We start from the raw sequence: 18,257 nt of genomic DNA, 5'->3' as shown, positions 1-18,257 counted from the left end.
TTTAATGAACTTACAAAAACACTTCCAACCATATTCTCTCACACACACTGTGAAGGGAACTGGAAATTTGGGTGGCACTTCATTCGCTTACCCTGAGATTCAATGTCGGAAAAAGATTTTAAAAAAAAGGCCATAATAAGAAAACCACGGCCCAGTATACGACAACCCATGTTGGAGAGCTATCCGGACTGTTAAAGAAGATAACCATTTAAAATGTCATACTGAATGAAGTAATCACTGTGTAAAAATATAATCATTTTGAAGTGTGTTACTGTATGATGTAATCATTGTGTGAAAATATAACCTTTTGAGATGTATTGCTTGACAAAGAAAATTTTGTGTTGTTCTGTAACCACAGCTGCACTTGCTAAAGGCTTGTTACGTTTACTAGAGAATACACACTTCCTGCAAGACTAGAGAATACACACTTCCTGCAGTTGCTCGCTGCTCGCTATATTTAGTTTTGCTGACAGCCAAGGCATTCAATGCCTAGATTATAATCAGCTTGCTATTACTAAACTCATTTTACTATTACTTAGCGCAGCTTACTATTGCTAAACACCGCATACTATTGTTTGCTAAAGCTGGACTATAAAGGAGGGATGACCAGACAGATTCGTCGCTCTTCCTTGCTAACAAAGATCTGGATTGCCAGCGTGCCAGATGCAAGAAGCCATCGAAGCCAAGCTAGTTTATATCTGTTAGTTAGTACTCTATTATAATCTGTAACAAGTATTCTTTTAATTTGATTCTTTTTAATAAATATTGTTAAACATTTATTATAATCATCTGACTGGACTTTGGATTTTTGAGTACGGGTTTTTCTCCTTCCACGCGGATCAAGGAAATCCTGCGAGAAACGACCTATACAAGAAGGGTGAGCATTCTTATGATAAAAGGATAATCACTATGAGATTTGATTGATCATTAAGCCTAGCCAAAGAGGCAGCGTATGACATGTATATGTATTGAGATTATATATATGATTGTTGTATAGCGAACAAAGGTTTAAGAGTACCATAAAATGTAGACTTATAATACAGAGGGGAAATCTATTATCTTTATAATAGAATACGAATCCGTATAGACTGATCACAAAACTCTTGAGGACACGACTATAAGTGGGCTTTATAGTTACCACGGGATTAATTATATATACTGGACAGGATGTATGATAATTTGGAATGGTATTAATCGTGAGATCCATCGCAACACACACACACACACACACACACACACACACACACACACACACACACACACACACACACACACACACACACACACACACACACACACACACACACACACACACACACACACACACACACACACACACACACACACACACACACACACACACACACACACACACACACACACACACACACACACACACACACACACACAGAAAGCAGAAAAGACGGAAGGGAAGAAAGCATGACCATGTATGGAGCACAATGGCATCACCAGAGGCCGCCTTACTTCCTCTGGAAAAGTACCAAGAGATTGCATAGAAACAATGTAACCAGCTCTGTATAAATAAGACTGCATTTTTTTAACTTAGTTGTCGTGTACCTCCCGGGAGAGAACTTGGTTCTCTACCTATTCAGTTTTTAACTGAAATTATTTTCGCTCAAATTGCTCTATTGTATTATTTTAACTCTGTTAAACTCGGATGAGAACAAGTTATTTTTTGCATCTATTGCTTGAACTGCTGACAAGGTAAATAGCCTGTGTAATCTTCCACTCACACAGAACTGCCCTGTTGAGACTGGGTTAGCTGAAGTATTTTAACCTGTAACCTTTTGATTATTTTACTACAAGCCTATTAATCATTGTATAACCAGTATTTTTTATCTTTTGTTTAAATAAACTTTTATTTTATAAAGACAAATACTGTTTAGTTTTCTTTTTGTTTTATACTTCAGTTTATAAAAACAGTTCTTATAAGCAATATAAAGAGCAACTTAGATATAGCCTTGCGAGAACAAAGACAGCGAGGATCCAAGAACGATTCAGCTGGACTGGTAAATATGAATTTGATCAATGGTTGTCTATGATTGTTGTTTGTTCATGAGTGTAGGGACACTTCTAGATTTATTGGTACAGTATAAACAAGCTAGTGAAGATTTAATCCATGTAAACTGACCTGGCAGCAAAAGACCATCAGGCTACTGCGATACCTGGGGTTCTCCAGGAACGTGAGGTGTAGTACCAACCCTTACCACATGGGCTCGTCCGGGATAATGCAATATATGATTGTCAATCTATTGAATCTAGGGAAACAATAATTATCAAAAAGAAAACGCAAGAAAAAAATTCCTAAATGCACCGATAGTGTCTCCAATGGTAAGGGAGGGCAACTTACTCGTTTTAACATTAGAATAAAACATCTCAGGGACGCCTGAGAAAGAAAAAATTATATTGTTAAAAAACTGCTAGCGGCTGAAGATACTTTGTATACTTCAAATGTTGAGGGATTAGGTAAACTTGCTCAGAGCGCAAGTAAACAAAATAAAAGTAAGAAAGTTACTGTAGAATAGTGATATCACCGTGCCGGTCGTTAAAGGGTTAAACGTGCAGATAACTAGAAGCAGGGTTACGGGTCAGACCGCTCTGGTGATGATGGCTGAATCGCCTCCTCCCGAACACACGGATAGACAAGGAGCAGCCGGGGGCGACTATGGCTTTGTCAGCCGAGATTTCGTAATAGAACCGCTAGATCAAGTAACGCGACCCAAACATAACAATGTTATTACCGGATTCAGTCCGCTGACATTTAGGGACGAATCATGGGAAAAAATAAAAGATGGGTTTAAGCCGTTTAAAACTTCGACCGAAATGAAAAATAAAGATAACGCATACAGAGAGCCAGAGGAAGAAGAAACTGGAGATAGCTCCGATGCAGATTATACTGAAGATGAAGCCATTACCCAAAGAAAAAGGGTTAATTACAAAAAGTCTAGAAGCCAATCCCGTGAGAGACGAAGCAGTTCTCATCAGAGAGAGCATGAAGACTTGGGAGGTAGAACAATTTTAACCTGCCCTGATCTGGTCTTTGCTCCAGAGGATTCGCATCTAGCAGCTTTTAAAGGAACTAATACAAAAATAATAAAACTGGCTTGCGGACCAACCGCTGATGAAATCCTGGATATGCCAGGCATTGGGACGAAAACCAAAATAGACATGATGGCAGATCAATTAGATTGTATTCAGCAATCGTTGTGTTACTTATTATTAGATGAAAAAAGAAAAGGTAAACGAGAACCGACGATAAATGATGTGTGGAAGTTAAGAGAAGCCACACACCGAGAGACACCGCCCAATAAGGGCAAAGCTCCTAGGAAACAAATAAAACACGATCAGGGCAAATCGAATAAAACAGCTATCAGGGAAAATAGTGATAAAGAGCCTGTAAAGGAAACCTATAGACATTATGTGGAGGAGGAAGAGGAAGAGGAGCCTTCTGACTGTAATTCGGAGTCTGAACGTTCAGAGTATGAAGAGGAAAACAGAAGTAGAAAGAAGCTCTCTGTCTTGAGACCACAAATCGATTTGTCACTTGTCGCAGCAATTGCAAGACAAGAAAGGGGAAGAGTTGAATCAGAATCAGATGAGGAAGATATAACTAATACACCTAGGCGTGGTCCGTCCAGGCAAGCCAAAGGCGATAGTGTCACTTCGATACAGCTGTTAACAAATATGAGATTTCCGTGGGCTAAGGATAATCAAATGATTAAAGCACAAATGGTGTCTGATTTAGGTAAAACTTTAAATGCCTCGACTAGCCTGATCGAACAAATGATTACATATCATACTGGTTTGTCATTAAAGTTAGACATTCTAAATGAATTTCACACCAATTCACACCATTCAGAGATAGTTGGAACATATGAGGAAGCAGAATTCAGAAAAGAATTGGAGATTGTTAAATCAATAGGTCTGTGGCTATATCTATCTGAAAAAGCTAGGCAAGGATGGACTGCGGCGGAAATGTTAGCCAAATTGAAACCACTGGCAAACGAATTACCAGGTTGCAGGAAGATAGCGAGCTGGGGTTCAGAAACTGACTGGTCAGAATTGTCAAAATTTGCTGCAAGATATGACAGAGAGACTTACAGAAGAAACAGCCTTAAAAAAAGACCAGCAGAGGAGGTTAGAGTCAAGCCAAAATCTAACTTTAGAAAACCAATGAATAGACAAAATGAGAGGGATAAAATAAGGCCAAGCATGAATGAACCGTCTAAAAACGTGTATCAAAAAACTAAATTGAAGGCCAAACCAAAACAGGCAAGGAAGCCTGAAAAGAAGAACAACTACATTGAGCCTGATGAGTGGGCAAAACTGTCAGAAGATCAGAGAAAAGCTCATGTAGAGAAGAACCGAAGACATAGAAGAACGGAACCGAAGACAGAGAGGGCTCGTACAGTCAGGTCAAATAAATCACAAAGAGAAAGTGAACAATAGGACAATAAAGCTCCAGGAAAAGCGATCTGATTTAGTTAAGGAAACAAAAGACCAAAGCCTTTTTATTGATTATAAAGGTATTAGATTTATTTTAGACAAGAGACTCAGAAATTACAACCGTAACCAAACTACCTGAAAATGCTGTGAAATTGGATGGCAAATATAAAGTATACTAGCCTGGCTAACGCCAGACCCAATTCTCGTTGAGACTAAGGTCTGGGAACCACATGTACATTTTTATTTTCTCGTATTTGAGGCGTGGTTTACGAATGCCCGGCGCCGTTTATTGGGTGCTAAGAATGTCTATCAAATGCGCCTGTAGCTCATAGCCAATCGTTTCCATTGTACCAGATGACGTATGAAATGGTTAAACGCCAAAAGCTGCTCTTTTTTTTTAAATAAACTTGCGTTCTAACCTACTTAGAACAATATCTAAGGCTGCATCAAAAGGTAGCTTCGCGTCTGCTGCCATGTTGAATCCATAGATATAAACAAACTGCTTAGTTGTGTCGCAGAGATGTCGTCATCGTCTTGCTGCTCCCTCCCCGTTCTGTGATTGGTTCCCTAAATGAGGCGAAAATCTGGTCCATGGTATCCAGACTGCCTTTCAGCGTGAATAAAATAGCGCTGCGCAAAGGCAGTATGGGGAAACCCAGGCTAAAAGTATACGGCTTTAGTGACGAAATGAAGCCAGTATCAAGAGATAGGTATTTATGGGAGGGTTTACACTGCATAGTGGATAGCTCAAATGTAATGAGTTTAAAGGATGCAGTCTTAGTTAAAGAAATCCTAGAACGAGAGCCTGAAAATTAAATTAAAACTATTAGATGGATGAAGACAGTCGACCCGGAGTTGTGTATCAATAACGTAATAAATAAATCTTTATTACCAAAAGATGAGTTAAGAAAATTATTGGAACAATATAAAAATAATTGTGCAAAAAGAAAAAATGATTGCGGGAAATTGTCAGATAAATATGAATACAAAATTATAGGTGGAATTCCTGCCCCGCAGAGGCAATATCCACTAAACAAACGCGCTTATGCCGAGATTAAAGAAACGATAAACGAATTAACTCGTAAAGGCGTTATTAGTGTACAAGAAAATTGCCCAACCAATTCACCAATACAGGCCGTAGAAAAACCGGACAAGTCTTGACGTTTGGTTGCTAATTTTAAATCGCTTAATAGACTGACGGTGCCTGACAACCGATATTTAATTAATGCTAGAGAAGTGACAAATGGTTTGAATAATGGTCAAATATTATCTAAAATCGATCTAGCTAATGGCTTTTGGTCTGTCCCATTAGCAGAAAAAAGTCGCTCACGAACAGCTTTCACATTCGAGGGAATTGTTTATTCGAGGGTATATTAGCATACACCAATAACAAGTTTAAAACAGTTGCAAAGCCAATATTAACCCAGCACAGTTGTGCTATTTCACAGATGGAAGTTCAGATAAGGAAGGAACTTGGTGGGGGTTTTTGGTTAAGCAGAAGGGTAAACTTATCCACAGAGACAAAGGGAAATTGCCCAATAGTTGTAGTGCACTGTGCACAGGATACAGAAGTTGCAGCTGTTGACAGAGCAATTGTCCACATGAAGGAAAACGGTCATTAAAACTGTTTGCTAGTCACAGATAGCGAATATGTTTATTTAGGACTAGTTGAACACCTAGAAACGTGGGAACAGAACAATTTCTATAACGCTAAAGGAAAGCCATTAGCACAAGCTGACTTGTGGAAAAATATCATTGTGAAACCTAGTGTGTTACATCAGACAAGCCACACGGTACAAAAAACGGATGCAGCCATCGGAAACAGAGAAGTGGATCAGTTTGTTAGGGTCCGTGCGGTTACTGCTGAGAGTGAACGTAACTTACAGCAGGAATTACATGACAAACTGAACCATCCGTCAACGACCTATTGCTAAATACTGTCACCAGATGGGTCTAAATATTCAGAATCTAAAGACGAATTATTTGAAGGTTAAACTTAACTGTCCTTATTGCAGAAAAGTTATGTCCAGTGTTCATCATGATTTTGGTAAAATCAAAACTGAAAGGGACAATGAGGAAATCTCAGTGGACTTCGCTGGGCCGCTTATTCCAAAAACGAAGAAGAAAAACGTTTATTTCTTAGTGATTGTTGATAATTGCACTAACTTTGTACAGATTTGTTCATGTCCACAGGCGACATGTTCTGTAGTAATAAATAGTCGTGAATGGATCGGGCGTTCCTGAACGAGTGAGAGGTGACAACGCCCACAATTTGACCGGTAGTGAGGTAGAAAACTTTTGCAAAGAACAAGGAATTACTTTGATTAAAGCAGTCAAATATCAACCGGCATCAAACGGCATCGCTGAGAGATTTGTGGGATTAGCCAAATAGTGGTTTGTGAAAAATCTGAACTTAGGTGACTGGGATGAGCTTATTACTGACTGTAAATTTCCTTAATTATAGGATCTCACAGAATAATAGAATTTCTGAACCAGCTGACACAAGCAAAAACCCGTTTAAGGTGGGTGATACAGTTTATATCTTATTAAAACAAAAACAGGGACGTGTTCGTAGTAAAACAGGGACAGAGGACCGAGTAATTGAGGTTACCTCGAACACCACTGTCAAACTTGAAGCGACCGGAATTTGGTCAATAAACAACCTTGTGAGGAGCAAAAAATGATTAGCACTATGAAATCTGCACCAGAAAGAAAGGTGACCTTCCAGCAGGACGTTAAGTGTCCAGCAGAGGGCACTATTCGCCTTTGGCTAAGCCACACCCTAGAATGTAGATTGACCAATCACAGCGCAGCCAAGAACGAGCTCCCGCAGAGGTCCGACATTTTTTCACAGCGCTCCGTTGACTTTAACACTGGCGTCTCATATTTTTGGTCTCGGCAGACTATTACCGTCGTACTTTTATCAAAAATATGGTTAAACGTTGTGCCTGGGGCATTTGTAACACAGATACGCGTTTCCCAGAGAGGTTGGAGGGGGGTGTCCGTTTTTTCCCCTTCCCAAAACCGAAGTCAAATCCTAACAAGTGTCGTCTTTGGATTAAACTGTGTGGACGTCCTCAGTCAGCGAAACCCCTCAAGATCAACAACACACTTTTGCTCTAAGATACATTTAGCTTTTAACCTTACTGTGAAGTTATAGTTAGACAGTTTTATGCTGTCTAACTATATGATTTCGGTTCTCTACCCTAATTGTTGATACGCTAGCACACGCTGCTAATAATAAATACAACTTTATACTCGCGTAGTCCGTTTGCTTTGTAATAACGATTATAGAAGTGAATAGAGACCCAGCTTTGCATGAACAGTGTTGCTCCTTGATATTGTGAGTCCCAGCCTCCGTCTCCATTAGGATATGCGGTGGTTAATTTTTTGACTGTGACCGTTATGCTTTTGCCTCTATTTGGATGCCTTGTTGTTGCTTGCGTTTCACCTTTATATGTCTTGAATAAAGCCATCGAACGCACACTGAGCCCCTTTTGCCAACTTCTATCGGACACTTTATTTGCTGCTTTATAAAAGTTTGATAAAATTTTCTTTCCTCTTTTCCAAATTTCCTCTTCATGCTGTCACAGCATAAGCCATGTTGATACCAAACCAGAGCCCATATGAAGTTGACGGACGTAGCAACAGTAACTAAGGGGGGCGGGGCTTAGCCAAAGGTGAATTGGAGTGTGTAAAGATTATAGTGATACATTTTTAGTGAAAATGTGGCATAAGGACTGCAGGAATGGAACTATTTCCATCCGTTGAAAGCCTACCGACTGTGTGATAAACAAGATGTTTGCAAAAAAATTGTGGAAAGGCCCACGGGAGATAAGGGAAAGTCAAGCATGGCTGAGAGCCCAATTGACGTTAGTTCCTAAATGGTATTGCACAGACAGGTCCGTTGGGGCTTGTGCTGTGGGAGAACTGACTATCTGCGCAAAGTGTAGGATGCGTTTTCAAATGTGGACCGTTTTACAGTACGAACTTACCATGGGTAGTTGTTACTGTAAGAACTGTGAAGATTGTAAGTTGAAATACAAACTTCGAGGCCAAGAATGCTGGTGTATTTATGATGAGCGATGTCATCTGTCAAAGTGTGACAGGTGCAAAAAACTCCTTAGTAAACGGTGGATGACAGTCACCAGTTTGAAAGGAGTGTGGCAATCTAGGAAAAGTGAAACTAGCCTAGGTTGCCTAGCAGATGATAAAGTATTGACGGAAAGGAACGTGAATCCATTGGCACTGGTCTCTAACAACGAGAAGGCCTTTTTATGGGAAAGGCTGTTGTGCACAGGAGAGCCAGTCCCTTTAGATTCAGATCCTTTTCGAAAAGGTAGTGCTCTGGATAAAACTTTGTCCAGGGACACGAACCTAGACCTTTGGAAAGAGGTCTTGAGAGCATCATTAGCTGATGTGAAGAACTCGATGCGCTATAAGATCAGCGGGGTGTATAAAGAGTCTAATTTCAGTGAGTCTAATTATTGGAATTATGAAGGAAATGTCTTTTCAGGAGGAATATCCGATATTTATGCCAAGAGAATATAGCCATTATGTCAGGGAGACTTCTTTGACTATACGAGCTAGATCTCAACAGACATTCGTAGGGACAGAAAGACTGAAAGCTCAAACTGGCTCTGGAAAGGGAAGCGAGTTATGGCTGCTGAAAGTTCACCTGACCACAACTTCTGATTGCCTTGGAATAGGGAAGTCTATTGAAGGGGTCAAAGTGACAAAATCAGTCATACCTAAACTGAACTCACTGAGCAAAATAACCATCTGGTTTAAGCGTCAGCTAGGGAAAGTTTAGGTTGATGTGTTTCTTTCTGTGTCTTTTGTGTTTTCTTAACAGATTGCAGGATGGTGAAACTCAGGAGGAACAGCCTGATAAGGAAGAACCATAAGTTGCGTAAGGACCAGAGCGACGTGGGTGTATTGGCGTCTCTTGTGGCTGTCCTGGTAGTATCTTTAATTATAATAGGTTTAGGTTTCACTGTAGATAATGAAACAACTGAAGTTGGAGTAGCCTCCTGCTCTGTTACTGAAAAAAATCGTTAAGAAAATTTGTTATAAACAAACTATCAAGTTAGGCGGTCAAACATACGGCTCTAAATTGATTCGGGATATGATTAAAGGGTTCATAGACGATATAGATAAATCGTTTTGGAACTGTACGGGTAGTCGGGTACTAAAAATATTAGTGCTACAAAAGGGCCAGCTATTTATGGCAATAAAGTTGTAAAAAAATAAAACTAGATTAAGATGGAATGTCCTGAAAGGACTCAATCTGACACATGCGCGGCTCCTTTAATGATGATAGCGAAAAATAAAATTATGAATAAATGCGTCTCTGGTTAATAGCGAATCTGAATTGGGGGGTTTCTTTTACCCTATTAATGACTATTTGGAAGGATTTTCTATGGGACCTTGATGGATATTTTTTATGGACTTTGCGTCTCAATTGGTTAGACCAAATAATGGGAATCTTTTCACTGTGTACTGGAAGCTGCAGAAAAAAAGCTATATTGTGGGTTATAGAGAACATGAAAGAAATCTCTGTATGGGACTTGATAGTAAAATCTTGGCATCACATTAAAATAGCTAGGATTTGTTTGGCAGATATCATAGTGATCATTGTAATTGTAGCTAATACAATTATCCAAACTGGGACTGATCTGTGGTAAGCCTTCGAAAGTACAAAGGTCAGCTAAAACTGACGGGAAGGCACTCCTTCCTGTGAAGGGAGATGAATCAGAATCTGTGGTCGGACACCCTAAGGTGACAGGAGTGGCAGAAGGGAAACAGTCCAACAACTGTCGTGACGGAACAAGACGACTCACGGGCAATAGCACCAACGTTACCTGGCACTGCGATATGCCCTCTAAGGACATAGTAAATTTAATCTCCATTAATGTTTGGTTGATTTTTTATTGGATTACGGGACTTTTAACTGTTCGCATGCCGGAACAATTGGTGTTGATGTGCTTAAGCCTGGGCCTTTATAATGGTTTAAGCAATATTTCTTTAGTTTTAATTCTAGTGTCACAGCTGTTGAGAAGTTCGAGATATGTTAAATTGTTTGGCAAAAAAAGGAATTATTGCAGTAATGATATTTTCAATTGCAATCAATTTGTAAAATTTTACACAGTGCTAATTTGGCTTAAATATGTGGGTGTGGGACTTGCGTTCCTTACCTACGTTTTCTTGATTTGTTTAAGTTATCGAATAAATACAGTCTTAAGACCTTTGGTGAAAAAAATTGGCAGTACTGTATTTCATTGTTATAATAATGTCGGGGACATCTAAATTCACAGACGAACCGAGATTATTATTTTTAGCCATTCTAGTGGGAGTAAACAATTATTCCTATTTATGGAAGCTTATTGACAATTTTATGAAATAGATAATTGTGTTGTTTAAGTACGACAGCGACAGTAGTAAAAAAAAAAAAAGATGTAGAATTTTTTTATTTTTCTCTACTAACTTTGTTTTGCAAATGACAAGATCTTAGTATGTCATTTTCTGTTTTCTTAGTGTTTTGATGATTTTTGACACCTGATTTTTGTCTGGTTTGAATTATTTCTTTCCTATTTCTTTTATTAATGTGTATTAATTTTAGAATTGTATGATGATATATTATCCTATTATAACGATGGATGATTTGTTACTACCTCCTTGTCTTGTGTTATGTTAGGTTCCGGATGATCGAAGAGTTAATCCCGGATATTTGCAACGAGGACTCTGTAATAAATGTTTGTTGCTCAAATGCTATCCGTTAAAAATGTATGCGTATAAAAGGGATGTTCGTGAATTTCGATTCTGCCCCAAGTGCATAATTGACAAAGGCTATTTCATGGCTGAAATGAAAAGTATTACGTTTAGTGATACGGGAGCTGACTTTACTTCTCCAGGCAACACTCATTTCTTGAGCTATGATGCAATGAAATTTGTGAGGGATATGAAATGGAAAATCATCGGTTTAGATGATGGAATTGAACTTTTGATTGGGAACCGTGAGCGAATAACGAAATCTACGTGCTGTGTTGACATTCAGACCTATCTATGGCGAGGTTATTGTTCCGGGCTTCTGCACAAAGAAGGCTCATTTTGATGGCAAAGTGATTTATGTTATTATTGTCGATCCAATAGATTTGTTTGGTACGTCGTACACGAAACCGGTGGGATATTCGTGTTCTCGATGGGGGCCTGATGGACAGTGGTACCGAGATGGCCCTAAACCCAAATGATCTGTCGATAATGGATCGAGCTCGAAAGAGCAAGGACTCATTTCACTGGATGCCAGTAAACCGGAAATGGTACCGCCAGACGATGGCCTGTCTGTCAGCACGTCACAGGAATATGACAGTGGGCTTCTTTCGAAAAGAAACGTTAACAAGATACAGGTTTCATGAGTGCTGTCTGGATTTTGTTTTGCCAACTGTGTATGTTTTCAATGTTAAACTTGATGTCATTTATCCAAGGGAATTTGGAAATGAATGTTTTTATAACCGATACCAGGGGGGTTGTTGATGATAAAAGTGTTGTTGTAACTGCAAGAGGGGGTAGGGAAAAGTGATAACTTTAATTTTAATGAACTTACAAACACACTTCCAACCATATTCACACACACACACACACACACACACACACACACACACACGAACAAACCCCCAAAGCAGAAAAGACTGAAGGGAAGAAAGGATGGCCATGTATGGAGCACAATGGCATCACCAGAGGCCGCCGAAAAGTACCAAGAGATTGCATAGAAACAATGTAACTAGCTCTGTATAAATAAGACTGCTTTTTTTTTTTTTTACTTAGTTGTTGTCCATTTTTGACCTTGTTGTCGTGTACCTCCCGGGAGAGAACTTGGTTCTCTACCTATTCAGTTTTTTAACTGAAATTATTTTTGTATTATTATTTTTTCTATTGTATTATTTTAACTCTGTTAAACTCGGATGAGAACAAGTTATTTTTTGCATCTATTGCTTGAACTGCCGACAAGATAAATAGCCTGTGTAACCTTCCACTCACAGGACTGCCCTGTTGAGACTGGATGAAGTATTTTAACCTGTAACCTTTTGATTATTTTGCTACAAGCCTATTAATCATTGTATAACCAGTATTTTTATCTTTTGTTTAAATAAACTTTTATTTTATAAAGACAAATACTGTTTAGTTTTCTTTTTGTTTTATACTTCAGTTTATAAAAACAGTTCTTATAAGCAATATAAAGAGCAACTTAGATATAGCCTCGCAAGAACAAAGACAGCGAGGACCCAAGAACGATTCAGCTGGACTGGTAAGCAATGGTTGTCTATGATTGTTATTGTTTCATGAGTGTAGGGACACTTCTAGATTTATTGGTACAGTATAAACAGTGACAGTGAGGATGTAATCCATGTAAACTGATCTGTCAGCAAGAGACCATCAGGCTACTGCGATACCTGGGGTTCTCCAGGGGCGTGAGATGTAGTACCAACCCTTACCACGCTTTCTTTCCTTAAAGAGATAGTTCACTTTAAAATTAAAATTCTGTCATCATTTACTCACCCTCAAGTTGTTTCAAACCTGTATTAATTTATTTCTTCTGCTGAACACAAAGAAAGATATTTTGAAGAATGTCAGTAACCAAACAGTAGTCTGTACCCATTGACTTCCATATAATTTTTTTTTCCTACTATGGAAGTCAATGGGTACAGACTACTGTTTGGTTACTGACATTCTTCAAAATATCTTTCTTTGTGTTCAGCAGAAGAAATAAATTAATACAGGTTTGAAACAACTTGAGGGTGAGTAAATGATGACAGAATTTTAATTTTAAAGTGAACTATCCCTTTAAGTATTCCTCGTACTTCACTGGGTCTTCCCTCAACCTTTGTTTGTATTCCCTCTGTCTCTCTGTTGTAGTTTTTCTATTTGTTTAGGCATGTTGATGTTTTATGTCATTCTCCCTGTCAAGTTAATCATGGAAATTAGCATTACTGGCAACAACCTTACACCTAAGCTAGTACCGGACTGCAACCTCATATTGTAAAAATATTGTAACCTCATCACATTTACAAAATTTTAACAGAATCTTGCATATTAAAACACTACTAAAACATGCTACAGTAGTAATTATTTGCATAACTGTACTAAAATGTAGTTTATTCCTCCAAATAAAGGATTATGTGTTCCCTTTTGTCACTACCAAAACAATAATGTCACAACCGAAACTTCAAGACATGTTCATGACATGTTTAGGTTGTGACTGTTTTGGTAGTGACAATTTTAGATACTTTTGAGCCTAGCTTGAAGATGCTAATCAGCACATGGTTAGCAATCACTGGTCAGAACAGTTGAACACGTATAACAACTAAATTTTATGGAATAACATCCAAAAAAGTTTTCTCAATAGCAGAAACATTTATTTTGGTAGTGACATTAAAGTTACACACGGATTTTTAGACTTTGATCCCATAATTTTGAGGTAAATGTGTTCTAATCTACTCACCATATAGCACATGAGAGAGAGGGACACAGGAATATTTCCTGATCAAAAATGTGGGGGTGTGGTTAAAATCAGTCTCAGCCAATGGACTACAACATTCACTGTTTTGGTAGTGACATGAAATGCAGGACACCTTTTTTTTTATAGATAAAGTTTCATGATTTAAAAATAAAATAAATATATTTTTAACTTCATTTAAAATATATATATATATATATATATATATATATATATATATATATATATATATATATATATATATATATATATATATATATATATTTTTTTTTTTTTTTTTTTTTTTTCAATATCATTTTCACAAGTTGAAATTTAGGTTAGGGTTTGGGACAGCCACCTCCTAATTGAAAGTAGCCCATAAATTATGATTTATATATATATATATATATATATATATATATATATATATATATATATATATATATATATATTTACATTACATTTACATTTATTCATTTAGCTGAAGCTTTTATCCAAAGCGACTTACAATTGCTATATATGTCAGAGGTCGCACGCCTCTGGAGCAACATATATATATATAATGAAGCTTAATGATATCTTAAATATTATTGTGGGTTTCAATAGATAATTGAAGGATCTTAGTAAACATCTAAGATTTTAATAATTAAATGCTTTTCAAATGTGTTTTTTGGATGAGGGACAGCAGTTTGCACCAATTCTGTAGAATGGCCCATATAGTATGTGAATATACTCTTAAAAGTGTAATACAAATTCAATATTTAGATAATTCTAACTATTTTACTTAAAAATATATTATATTTGTATTCGAACATAGTGTGCCTGGTTTGGCCTTATTGTTTTTTTGTTTTTTTATCATGTTGCCTGGGTGATTAACTACAAATTATTAAAATTTCACATTTCACTGGGGAAAATACAGAGCCGCACATGTGCTGAAACCACAGAAACGAGACACAAAATTGACCCCAGTGGGTCATGTGACAACTTTCAATGATTGGTAAATTGGTTCTTACATATTCCGGGAAAATGAAACAAAGGAATGGAGTCACGGGGGATGGTCGTTGTTGATGCGGTTGAATAACATTTCAAAGCTTCTGATTGGATCGCCTACAATTCAGTGACTGTTTAATGACCAATGAAATCGTTCTATGGGTTTGTCCGGCAGGAAGACTCACAATCACAGAGGCCCGTTCTTCCCTCTTGAAATTAGCATAGAGCCGTGGATAAAACTCCTCCTGCATGATTCAGCGTTATTGTTCTCTGAACGCGATCATGCCTGAACCAGCGAAGTCCGCTCCCAAGAAGGGCTCGAAGAAGGCCGTCACTAAAACCGCCGGCAAGGGCGGAAAGAAGCGCAGAAAGTCCAGGAAGGAGAGCTACGCGATCTACGTGTACAAAGTCCTGAAGCAGGTTCATCCCGACACCGGGATCTCCTCCAAGGCGATGGGAATCATGAACTCTTTCGTCAACGACATCTTCGAGCGCATCGCCGGTGAAGCGTCTCGTCTCGCTCACTACAACAAGCGCTCCACCATCACATCGAGAGAGATCCAGACCGCCGTGCGTCTGCTGCTGCCCGGAGAGCTGGCCAAACACGCCGTGTCCGAGGGCACAAAGGCGGTCACCAAATACACCAGCTCAAAGTAGAGGATCCGCTCAACAACACAAAGGCTCTTTTAAGAGCCACTCATAATGTCTGTGAAAAGAGCTTCGATCGTACATTATCTTCTTAAACAAAAGTAAAACTATCCGTTCTTCTGTATTTATTGCTGCAGAGAAAGTTAAAGCCTTTTTCTTCTAATTAAGATTAAATGTAATTACTCTAACAGCATATTGGCTTTGATCTGCAGCAAATGTGAGAATGTACTTAAATTCAAAACATGTTTAACATTTAGCTTTGAATGTTTTTCTTCTGCACAATCGCTCTTTAATTTACAGAAACTCTTCAGAGACAGCAGTGATTCTGTAGATCAATCCACTCCTGAAAATACTCTCAACACTTGTTGATCCTGCAGCTGAAGAAGAGGAAGATGATGAGGATGTGAAACTTGTGCTCCAGTAATGCTGGGATTTACAGACATGATCTTGTCAACATTCACATCTTCCTCCACAAAACACGGATCAGATTACCACTGAATAATTTTTTTTATGAGCTTCATAATTAAATAATTTTTAGAATTACTATATAGTTTTACTCAATGCTTCTCTTTTAGTCTCTTAGTCAAGCCTATCGAATAAATAAATAATTTAACAAAGTAATTTGATTATAGTCTGATCAGAGGCAAGTATTGTGGTTTCAACTCTTTCATTAGAGTCTGTTATAAACTGCTGTCAAATACATTTGTGTTTGTTCCTGACTGTCTTTAAAGGGAAACTCTCAACACAGAATTTGAATGATGAAATGCTTTCAAATGATTTAATTACAGACACTAAATGTATAAAGATTTAATATTCAATTATGACTGAAACATTAAGACATTAAAACATTAAGAAACATTTTGAATTAGATGGTTTACAAGTAATATAAATGTGAAAAAAACACCTCTAATAAACACTTATTAATTTCAAGTTATTAATACAGAATAAAACTGTTATGTACGATTAATAATTACTCAAACTAGAACAAGCAACATTATTATTGTCAAGCTTTCGCTAATGAAGAATAGACTAACAACACAAGGTTATGACAAATATAAAGCTTATAAGAACGAATAATCCAATAATTTCAAACCATGTTAAAGGAAAATAAATGCTGACAGAACATTCAAACATGTGGACAGAATATTAACTCTTTAATATCAGATTGAAGTTTCTTCCTCTGTGACGGCGTACTGACTTTGGTCTTCAGATGAAACTGTGAAATACACATAAATGTTTGCGTCAGTGAGGGAATATGTGAATCGAGAGAGAGATCAGACAGAAGCTTTACCTCTCGCTCTGTAACATTTGTAAAGCAGCACGACTGTCGCGAGCAGATATGGAGAAGCTGCCACAAGAAAACTGAGGATGTGGAAGACAGAAATCTGACCTGACACTGAAAAACAGAAACACAAGAACATTATTGAGCAACATTACAGAGATCTCAAGGGCTTTCAGAAAGTTTCTCGAGGAACCCAAACCACCATTTCCCCTTTACAGCTCTGTATTAAAGGAATAGTTATTTTATAGTTCAAATATCTTCTTTTATGTTCCACAGAAGAAATAAAGACATGCAGGGAACAACAATGTAAATGAGGACATTATAGTATATTAATATAAGTTATTCATTTTAATGTTTAAGAGGTACGAAAAACTGTATATTTATTCTTTGCTGCTTTCAAATGAAAAAAATAATTTATGAAAATTCAGATTTTACAGGAAAGTCTTTATCAATCAGATTTTATTATAATGTTGTATAAAACACTCTTGATTTTATTGAATTGTGGGATGTTGTTTATAAGGTCTTGATTTCACTATATTTCCGAATATTTAGCATGTGATTTGATAGTTTTGTGAGATATGTGAAACTATAAACACTGTTATGTCATGAACTCTGAGTGTTTGTATATGGTAATGTATATGACAATGTTGGTGTGTTTGGTCTTGAAGGAATAGATCTGCTACGCTGCTGTGAGCAAGTAACACATGCTGTACACAATACATGAATTACCCGTAGCAGATCTATACAGGTGGAGCTGGGGAAGCTGGAGGGTTTCTGAAAGCGTGCAAGCTCATTGGCTACTGATACAGCAGGAACCAATCGGCTGTGCCCTATAGATAATGATGTGATTGCAGACTGAGTTAAAGACCTGTCAGTCAGCGCCATCCAGAGTTTCATGACAGAACTTTGTATTTGTCTTGAACTGATTGTGACAGAGACTCATATATAAATGTGTGGCGTATCTCATCAGACGCTCATGAATAAAATAACCTCTGACTGAGATCCAGCTGTGGAGTGACTGTCCTCTCTCTGTTTTACAGTAGTAGAAACCCTCATGTGACTTTGAGACAGTAGTGATGCTCATCTCTCCTGTCGTCTGATTCTGGATCAGTGATCCGTCTTTATAGAAATCAGCGCTGAGGATCGTGGAGTTTGTAGATCGATGTAAACAGTGTAGAGTCAGAGTCTCTCCCTCAGTCACAGGATCAACAGAACTCTCCAGAATCACCTCGCCGTCTACAAACACAAGATATGTGTGTTTAATACTGTAAATACTGTAGTAAGAATATAGCAAAACAAATCATAAGAAAAATACTGATATTATGAATTGAATTGTACTTCCTGAGCATGTTGTTAGTCGTATATTAACCCGATCTC

General features: G+C 37.8%; 3 protein-coding genes across 3 annotated transcripts in view; 2 read left to right on the top strand and 1 right to left on the bottom strand.

The window, feature by feature from the left end:
- Positions 1-18,257, top strand: part of LOC306992573 (uncharacterized protein) — an 868,003-nt gene that overhangs the window by 823,487 nt on the left and 26,259 nt on the right. The gene's annotated exons all lie outside the window — the stretch shown is intronic.
- LOC306992409 (histone H2B-like) lies at positions 15,143-15,615 on the top strand. The gene has a single exon (XM_079601257.1). It carries the CDS (start codon positions 15,200-15,202, stop codon positions 15,605-15,607), a length of 408 nt encoding a protein of 135 aa, XP_079457383.1. The 5' UTR covers positions 15,143-15,199; the 3' UTR covers positions 15,608-15,615.
- The window catches only part of LOC306992533 (Fc receptor-like protein 5), a 130,307-nt gene continuing 128,401 nt past the window's right edge, over positions 16,352-18,257 (bottom strand). The window contains exons 14-16 of the mRNA XM_079601555.1: positions 17,871-18,116; positions 16,890-16,988; positions 16,352-16,814 (exon numbers count right to left, since the gene is read on the bottom strand). Coding sequence (XP_079457681.1) covers positions 16,759-16,814; positions 16,890-16,988; positions 17,871-18,116 — 401 coding nt within the window. The 3' untranslated portion in view covers positions 16,352-16,758. The remainder of the gene's footprint in view (positions 16,815-16,889; positions 16,989-17,870; positions 18,117-18,257) is intronic.

Source organism: Phoxinus phoxinus (assembly GCF_949152265.1).
Source record: "Phoxinus phoxinus genome assembly, chromosome: 2".
Classification (NCBI taxonomy): Eukaryota; Metazoa; Chordata; class Actinopteri; order Cypriniformes; family Leuciscidae; genus Phoxinus; species Phoxinus phoxinus.
This window is presented reverse-complemented; position numbering and strand designations above follow the sequence as displayed.